General features: G+C 46.2%; 1 protein-coding gene across 3 annotated transcripts in view; it reads right to left on the bottom strand.

Annotated features, from left to right (window-relative positions):
* Positions 1 to 533: 533 nt before the first annotated feature.
* The window catches only part of MTMR2 (myotubularin related protein 2), a 31,258-nt gene continuing 22,032 nt past the window's right edge, over positions 534 to 9,759 (bottom strand). For all 3 annotated transcript variants that reach the window (XM_066586633.1, XM_066586642.1, XM_066586650.1), the window contains exons 12-16: positions 9,248 to 9,454; positions 9,042 to 9,134; positions 6,620 to 6,733; positions 5,842 to 6,018; positions 534 to 5,690 (exon numbers count right to left, since the gene is read on the bottom strand). In XM_066586633.1, coding sequence (XP_066442730.1) covers positions 5,541 to 5,690; positions 5,842 to 6,018; positions 6,620 to 6,733; positions 9,042 to 9,134; positions 9,248 to 9,454 — 741 coding nt within the window. In that variant the 3' untranslated portion in view covers positions 534 to 5,540. The remainder of the gene's footprint in view (positions 5,691 to 5,841; positions 6,019 to 6,619; positions 6,734 to 9,041; positions 9,135 to 9,247; positions 9,455 to 9,759) is intronic.

The following is a 9,759-nucleotide window of genomic DNA, read 5'->3' as shown; positions in this document are numbered from 1 at the left end:
AGAGGCTTTGATGTCAAAACAACCTCACATCACTTCGGGGATGAAGGGAGCCTCCGCCACAGCGGAGCATCGCAGAGTTGCTCTTATTGTTTGCAATGGGAAATCTTGCGATGCCTCCGCCGGCCCCATTTAAAACAATGGGCGCTGTGATGCGAGAGCATGCCGCGAATGTGTTTCCTGCATCGCGGTGTCAGGCAGGAAAACATCACTCATGTGTATGACCCCATGCAAAAGAATCGGGTTCATATTCGTGCGAGTTTTATGCGTCTCGCCAATACACACATCTCGCACACTTTTCTTGCCCGTGTGAAGCCAACCTGAGGCCAGGGGCACACTTTAAACTTTTTTTTTTTGTTACATCCACATTTTCTAGACATGGCCTCCATAATTGGAAATTATGTGTTTAAACTTTCTCTGTAAGCCGTGTGTTTTTCACAACCGCAAAAAGAAGAAAAACTGAGAGGAGCCCTTTTTTTTTTTTTTTTGCGCGGGGTAAATTTCTTGTTGGTCAAACTGAAAAGAAGACGCCCAGATGCAGTCAGAAAGTAGTTTATTAAGGCTTTAGCGTCCTAGAAAGCTCCAGTTATAAAGTAAGGCACATCCTTAGAAACAGCAGATAAAACAGTCAAGTGTTAAATAAGGAATAAGAGCCCTTTAAAGTGATACAATCAGTGCAAGTCATCATCTGCATAGTGTTACTTCATTACTTCAGTCCATATATATACTTAAAGGGAATCCTCTCCCGACAGACCCGTTTATATGAGGGCAGTAAGGTCCGCTGCGGATCCTTGTACTGTGGCCGCCATAACGAGTGACATGGGGGGTTGGCGCGCCGCACCAGACGGCCTCTACCTACCTGCATCATCTAGGGCTCATTCACAGGTTATTTAGTTTCACACTGCGTATTCACGGACCAAGACTCTGTCCGTTCAATGCGTATTTTGGCCTCCCTTGGCTTTTCTGCACATGTAATTCTGCGTAGCATGCTTATTCACTTTACATTTGCGCAGTCCCATTGACTGACTGCCATGGGCGACTTCACCTGGACCAAAATAGGACATGCCGCATTTTTTTTTTCATGTGTGTAAAAACCGCATGTCTAAATTCCCAATGCAGATTCCATGCTCCATATTAAGTGTGAATGAGGCCTAAGATCAGGAAGGGTATTGTTTCTCCTTAAAGAGAGCACCTAGAAGGCTCATCGCTGACTTTAAGCTTACTTAAAGTCAGCGATGACGGAATAGCGCATAAAAAGTGCACGATGGGCGCACATTTACACACAATTATCACTCAAAAGAGGCATTTGAGCGATAATTGTTGTCTAAATGGGCCTTTAGTGACAACTGTTGGTTTGTGTATAAGTAGAAAGCTGTCACTCTGGATGATGCAGGCGGAGAGAGGCTTGTGTGGCGGCGAGCGCTGGTCAGACTCAAGCTTTACTGCATGGGGGCAACTGATATATATCACTAGGTGTAGATTTTGTCCTTGTGAAAACCCCCACAGCAGCTCTGAGCTCTGTGGCCACACGCTAATAGGGACACGAAGGCTAATTTCACACAGACAAGTGTAATATCGGGCCGTTCATATTCACGCAAGACTTGTGCATCTCCGGCGATTTTCTGTAAAAGTGGCCTAAATGCAGCCGTCTGAATCTGGCCTAAAGCTAGCGGTCGCCTCGGCCCGAACGCTAATATGTGCCTCGTATATTAAAGAGGTGCATGGAAGTGCTGGACTAACGAGGTGCCGCAGATACAGCGGTCGTGTGTTCCACAGATCCCCAATGATCTGACTAGTCGGGGGATAAGGCTTCACTTTTGCAGTAAGTGTGAGCAATATCAGCTGAGTTCGGGGGTCCCGGACCACCACTTGCAGTCACCTCAGCATCAGAAATTACTGCAATATGACTGACTTTTTTTTTTGCTCAGATTTAAATGGGTCTGTCCCTTCTTAATGCTTTGTGGCTCTATAACATAATCACCCTGAGGTAAGCGCTCACAATTCTAAGGCACTTTTTAGTGATCGGTCAGTGGGAGTCATTGAAGAGCAGCTGTTATAATACAGTATGTAGTCCTACAACTAAGGCAGAATAGTACACTGCATTACTTATGTAGTGCATTCTATTAGGTCTATGTCAGCAGCCTATTAAGACTCTGCAGGAGGTGGGGCCTAATAGGCTGAGTTAAATGGCAGACATGGAGGCCTTTGTCAGGTTTCGGCTGCCATGGGATCCCATTGGTACCTTGCAATTGCACTGCGGGTTGCCAATAGGTGACAGGAGGAGCACTCTCCTCCTGTCATCTGCTTACATGCTGCTATTGATTGTGGCATGTAAAGGGTTAAACTGCCAGGATCTGAGGTTTTTTCCCCTCCAGGCTGTTGGAGCAGGAGCCTGGCTGTCAGTAGTCAGTCAAACCACAACGTTAAAAAGATAAAACGCCCATTAGTGAGGTCAGTAAAAAGGCGTATTGCGGTAAAAGACACCATCTTGTTTCTGGGAGGGGCTTCTTCACGCTTGTATCATTATCGGATAAGGATGGAGTTTCCTCACATGTCTATACACTAAAAGTAAAGTTTATAAAGTAAGGCGGAGTTATGAATGCTACCATCACCTCTCACTGTAGTAGTCACGACACAATGAATAACGGAAGGCGGCCGTCGCCACGTATTATATCGCTCTACGCTATTGTGGATCGCCGTATGAGAGCTCAGCACGACCGTACAGTATAATAAATAAGTTGTACATGAAATCCCCTTCTTTGGTTATTATGATACTAGTTTAGTAATTACATTTAAGTTTATAATAATCAAGTAAGACAGATAAGGCACAGGACTACTCTGTGTTATGTCTGAGGGGGGCGCTACATGAGACCCCTGTCTCACAGACCACCCAGCAGACATTGCACGAGGCCTAACACACTGCAGCAGGTTTATTAAAACGGTCTAGAAGTAAAAATAGGTCGTGTTGCCCAAAGTAACCAATCACAGCGCAGCTTATGTTTTTCCAGAGCGGCTTAAGAAATGAGAGCTGAGCTCTGATTGGTTGTTATTGGGGAAGGAGGACACTTTTGCTCGAGGGGTTTATTTAAAATTACGTCCGCAAGACAGAATCCACCGCAGATTCCGCCTGTAAAACTCTGGCTATTCTGCGTTTCTTGCCGGGCCGTGCATGCAGAGTTAGCCCTGTCAATGCGCAAAATTTGCGCGTGGAATTTCGTTGCGTTTCTGCGTGAAGAAGTGACACGTCATTTCTTGATGGTTATCTATCTGGAAACGCAGCAGACTTCCGCAGGCGGATTTTGCCCATTGACAGGGTCACTCTGCATGTGGATCCACGGCAAAAAAAACGCAGCCGAATAGCCACGGATTTCTGTCGCGGTTTTAGAGGATGAATCCGCAAGGCAGATTCAGCCCTGTGAATATAGCCTAAGGCTTCTTATAAGCTGGTGGGGTTACAGGAGATCTAGCCGGGGTGCTGGAGAACTGGTTCTATTCTTCAGAGTTGAGACAATGGCACTGGAACACAGGCAGGGGGCGTCATAACGTCGGTCATTTCCAGGTGAATGTGCAGTAGCTGCGGCACTTCCAGAATAACCACAGCTAGTCAGTGCAATAGGATAATGACCGACATCAATCGTGCCCGTTACATCTCATCACTGGCATGGCGTTCGGCCATGTGTAGTGACATCGGGGCAGACTAAGGCCCAGTTCATATTCGCTCCTTCGTCTGCTCTGTCACCGGAAAATGTAATGCCGGTCGGGATGAATCCATTCTATGACGGAAGCAAACGGCACCAATTGCCTATAATGGGGTTTGTTGGGCTTCCATCATGCCGCTCAGCATTCACTTGGGCAAAGTAGTGCAGCATTTTGAACCAGATCTGCGCCGGACCTCTGACACATAAACTCTTACCACCGCCTATAGAGTCCGCTGACGCCGCACGCCTATCTATGGGGAATCGGCAGGAGTCAGAACTAGCTAGCCACCCATCATCCGTGTCTGGTAGAGCAGCGCCTTCATCCTACTTCCTCCCATAGATTACAGGTCAGCCAACAGCAACAAGTTGATGGTTTCTAGCCATATTGATCTCCCATCAGAGAGGCTCGTTAGTTCTCCGGCCACTTTTAAAATTCGTAAATGGTAAGTTATTATCAGAGGTAAGTTTTTGGGTGCATTCACATGTGTGCATTTATGCAGATTTTCCGCAAGTAGCAAGTCTGTATAAAATCTGCACAATTTGGTGCAAATTTACAAGTCTGCTGCCGACCCGCATCAAATGTTGTGGATTTTGCTGCAGAATTTTTTGCTATGGAAAGTCCTCAGCAAATGCGCCGTGTGTGAACGCAGCCTTTATGACTACAGAGCCAATGTTACTAAAGCTGGTGATTCTGTCCGCGGCACAAGTTGGTCGGCCAAAGATAGCAACGTAGCTTTGGGACGTTGCAAGCTCATAGAAGTCAGTGCTGTTGCACACTGTGACCCAATGATCGCAATTAACCCTTTGCAATCCAATTTTGGATTCAGGGTTTCCTGGGGGGCCTTCTCTTTCTGCCATTATACAATGGCGCCATCTGCTGGCTAGAGTCAGTACTGCGGTATGGGACATGCTGGAGAAGCCCCTCGACAATAGAGCGTCCAGTAATATACAGTAAGAATACCCTGCTGGACGTCTTCCGACATTGGAGCTGTGTAGCCTTCAATCAGAATGTCTTCAGACGTCAGACAGTGGATTGGAAAGGGTTAATCCAAACTCACTGGACTTCTTGTGATGGCAGGGCCATGGTCGCAGCAATTGGCAAGCCACAAAGCGACAGCTCTGACTTCCAGCACCTACAATGTCACATAATACTACAATCTTTGGCCAAGCAACCTGTGTTGTGGCCAAAGTTGCTGTTTTGCCCTAAGCCTCAGAGGTAGAGCTTGTCTTTATGGCATGACTTTGTATAGTAGATATACAGTTTACTATAGGTCTATCACCAGGTTAAAGCCTACAAAACAGTACCGTTCAAGGCAATGTAATGCTTCAGTAGTGTCAGCACATGGTATCCTTATCTTGTAATCTGTATGTTTGCATCAAAAGAGTTTGGCTGCAATACCAGACACGGCCATGAACAACCGTGGTGCTGTTTTCTAAACAATGCCTGTGTTAGAACAGATTCACATCTGTGTAAGAGATTTTGTTTGGAGCCTTTGGCGCAGATCGGATGGAAAATCCTAGAGGAAATGGCGCTGCATGCTGCACAATTTTGTCCAGAAGAACACCGGAAACCAGAGGGATCCCATTATAGTCAATGGTCCGTTTGGCACTGGCATGTGCTGGATCTGGTATCTTCACTGTCCAGCTCCAAGATTGGAACCGCACCCCAGAAATCTCCCAGAGCCATGGCACAGATATGAATTGGGCCTTAGTCTACTATAAATGTAACAGAGACCACTGTGTGACCCCCCCCAGCTTTTTGTGACTCTCTCATCAAAACCATCAATTTACGTCTCAACTTCGATTAAGACTTTAGATTTTCATACACCGACCACCATATTGGCATTAAACAACGGTCTGAGTGACGGACGCAACAGACCCTCCTCTCTCCGAGGACAGCGAGCGGTTGCTCATCTCTTGTTGAAGCTCTTCCAGTTTCTTCTGCAACTCCGCACGCTTGGCAAGTAAATCCTTGCAGCGGCCACTGATTGTATCCTAGAGGAAAGGGACAAGTCAGTCAATGCACAATGTACAATACCACCACATCCCTGGCCAACCGCTGCGAAGGGAACTGCGAGGCAGCGCCAATCACATCCGTTATCTGAATCCCTGCTCCTCCAAATCCCAACATCAGAAGACTATATACCTGCGGTTTAGTTCTTGGGTTCCACCTTATATAATATGCCGCCCACAACTGCAGATGTCTAATACTGGTCACAGGGTACAGGATGTGGTCCGAGTAGTCCATAAAGAAAGGGTTGGCGAAGTCTTCAATTTGGCTGTTGATATAGGACCAAAGAGAAACGGTCTCCTGTGGCACAGTCTAAAAAAAAGGAGAAAGAACAATAAATGCCAACTTCTACCAAGTATTACATGTTGACCAACTTTGTTAGAAGTTGTCGGGTTTTCATCTGTATTATTTTCTATCACCTTCTTCTGATGCCAACAAGTTTTTTTATCATTGTGTCGATGGGGTTGTGGAAGGGCTTGTTGTTTGCGGGAGGACCTGTGTTTTTTTTTATTGGAACCATTTGAGAGATTTTCCTAATCTCCTCCACTATGCCGCTACAGTAAATGTGTAAATGTCGCGGAGGGTCGGCACGGAAATTCCGCTGCAAATCCGCCCCCCCCCCCCCCCCCCCCAATGGTTCTGCACTAGAGATGAGCGAGCACGCTCGGTAAGGTCAGTTACTCGAGCGAGCCTTCTAGTCATAGCGTGCTCGGGGTGGCGGCAGGGGAGAGCAGGGGGGAGAATGAGAGAGAGATCTCTCTCTCCCCTCTGATACCCGCTCACCGCCGAGCACGCTCGGACAAGAAGGCAGTTACTCGAGAAGAGCGAGGCTCGCTCGAGTAACTGACCTTACCGAGCGTGCTCGCTCATCTCTATTCTGCACCCATCATCCAGGCGACACATGTGATCTCACCTCTTCTACTCTCTGTTGCTCGCTGTCACAGAGAAATGTCCCAAACAAGCAGCTGTAAAGATGATCCAGAATCGTCAGCAGGAAATGCTCGTTAAACTCAAACGCGTGAGGGAACTGCGGGCATGAAAGAAAGACGCAGCATTATAATAGGAGAGTAATACAGACTGTGCCAACTAGTGGAAGCGAGATCTGTCCAGACACATCAGATGAAAGGTGACCAAGATTACTAATTTTGTCCATTTCTGCAAAACCGTGATTTAAGAATTTGGGCTGATATTAGACGCAGGCGGGTGTCACACATAATTGTTTTTGTCAAAAATCACATTTTTAACTGTTTCTGGTGCTGCTTGTTTTTAGCGGCTCTATTCTAGAGGTTCGCAGGAAATTATGAAATTAACAATTCTTTAAAAATCGATTTTCTAGCAGTTTTTGGGGACCCATTGTGTTTTTTTTAATTTCTGCACGTTCTGGGAATGGTGGTTTTTCTGGCACTTTTTCATAGACTCCTCTATAGGAAAAAAAAAAGAAAAATGTGTTTCCAAAAAAGGTATTAAAAAACCATGGAAAAAAAACACCTGAAGTTCCAGGCGATACCAAGACGGGATTCACACAATCGGACGCATATTTGCGGAACCAACGTTGCTTTTTGGTCACGCATCGGCGTATTCTACGGTACTTTTTGCGCTTGCAAAAAATATGCACCGATGCTCCCAGCTATAATTAGTCTATCGAGTTCAAGATGTGTTCTTTTTCCTGTGCAATTACGCAGTGTCTCACGCATCTACTAGCTTATTGCGCGTGCATATGCACTCCCCATTGACTTCTATGGGGACTTTTGGTGCGCAAATGTGCAGGAAAATAGTGCATACTGCATTTTTTTCTTTTGTGGGACCAAAATACACAGGTTAATATACAGGAGCATGTGAGCGAACCCACTGAAATCAAAGGATTCTATTTTTTGCGCATTTCCGTCTGTGTGAAGCCGGCCAAACAAGCTACAGGAAGCCTTATGTCTGCTGACAATGTGATCTGTCATGTGACTGACGAATCATTTGCCACTGTGCATAAACTCCATATATATATATATATATATATATCTGGCACCCTGATCAGATAGTTTTGTCCGTCATGTTACTAGTGCTGGTCCTATGTGTATGAGTTCGCTTGGGAGTAAACAATGCCAGAAGTATCTTCAGCTGCCTGTCCCCATATTTCTATTGACATTAACTTGTATCCTCAGCCGTTCCATGTGTTTTATATATGGCAAGTTTGGAATACGAATGGGAGATGTTACAAGGTCTCAGCACCACCACCGAATCGTAAGCCGCTTTCTTGATGTCGGACCTTCTATCAGGCCTTGTAACACGGCTGGGAATATGCACGCTCACTCAAGTCTTCTCCAGAAGGAAAAGAGAACCCTGTACAGACAGCTGCTCAAAAGCATTACATGGCCCTTTAAAGCGGTAGTCTGGGCTCTATTTCACTCATGATGTATCCTCTGGATAAGCCATCAGTAGTTGATGGCCAACGGCCCACCATTCAGGACCCCCAGCCATCAGCTGATCATCTGGCTCACTGTCCAGTGCAGCAGGCCGGACATTGTCATCAGCAAACCGGGCAGGAAGTGGGAGCGTCCGGTTCAGGCTTCACTTCCATTTAAATCAATGGGAGCGCCAGGACAGGAGGTCAGTAACACAATCAGGAAGTGGAATAGCAGCGCGGCGCTCCCATTAATTTCAATGGAAGTGAACTAGGACTCGCTTGCTTCCCTGTCTGCTGATGACAATGTCTGGCCCACTGCACGATCAGCTGATGGATGGGGGTCCTGAATGATGGATATCCATCCCCTTGTCCATCAACTATTGATGACCTATCCAGAGGATAGGCCATCAATTGAAAATAGCCCTAAATACTCCTTTAAGTCTCCTCACACCTACTAGTTGGTCACAAGGAGAACCAGTACATTTCCTAACCCTGCCAGCCTGAAACCTACTGTACACTGATGAGGGGCAAAACCACCGAAACAGCAGTCTGTACATGGTTTATCTTTCTTTTTGGAGAAAACTCTGGTTCAGCTTATATTACCCGTCAAAAAGTTAGACACTGACTTATAGAAAAGCTACCTTCTAATAAGATGGGGCTGCCGAACCATTGTAACATCTCCTATTTGGATACCAAATTTCACAGAGGAGCATGGATGGCCTTTTAATTCTCCTCACACCTACGAGGTGGTCTTCATGAGAAGAAACTGTACCCCTCCAGACCTATGTATGGCAAGTTTAAAAGACGGACTATACAGGTGCGTTCAGTCAAGGTGGTTTTGCGCACCCAAATTTAACTGGATGGGTGAAATCTGCTGCAGATGCCCAACAAAATCAACATCAAGCAAACCCGCCACATGTGATCGCGCCTGACATCTTACCTGTATTGTCATTTGCCAAACACAGTCAATAAACTGCAGGAACACTGGGGATCTGTCAGCGTCTGGGTGATTCCTGTTACCGTGTCCGATCCTCTAAAACGAGAGAGTTTTTAAGTTGTGATCTGGAAAACAAGCAAATGCCTGCCCCTCCCCAAAAAGTGTTGGAACTGGAAATAAGTTCATTTATTCTGATACTTCTCACTCACAAGGAAGAACTTATGTCCAAAGCTGAGCCATTCCTTCTCCACCAGCACTTCGAACCCTCGGATGGTCCGATAATAGCCATCAAGCATGATCATAGCCAACGAGGTGAGCTGTGTTGTACGATCCCAGCCATCACTGCAATGAACTACTACCGACGTCTTCCCCGATTCCACTTTGTCAGCAATTCTCACAGCACTGGAAAGTATGCACTGGAAAAGACAACCAAGGCACGTTACAAACTTACAGCGCCACCACAGGGAAGATTAAGCATTAAAGGGGTTGTCCGGCGCCGAAACCTAAAATTTTTTTTTTTTTTTTTTTTACACAGACCCCACCTTAGTAGACAGTAAAAATGCATCCATTTGTTATTTAAAAAAAAAAAAGATTCGCTTACCTGGATCCCCGTTCTGCAGCTTTGAAGATTCTTCTTTCAAAGATGGCGCCGCTGGTCTTCTCCCACGGTGCACCGCGGGTCTTCTCCCATGGTGCATCGTGGATGTTCTTCTGCAGTCTG

This window comes from Eleutherodactylus coqui, chromosome 1 (assembly GCF_035609145.1).
Source record: "Eleutherodactylus coqui strain aEleCoq1 chromosome 1, aEleCoq1.hap1, whole genome shotgun sequence".
Lineage (NCBI taxonomy): Eukaryota > Metazoa > Chordata > Amphibia > Anura > Eleutherodactylidae > Eleutherodactylus > Eleutherodactylus coqui.
The sequence above is the reverse complement of the archived record's forward strand: the minus strand, read 5'-3'. Positions and strand labels throughout refer to the sequence as shown.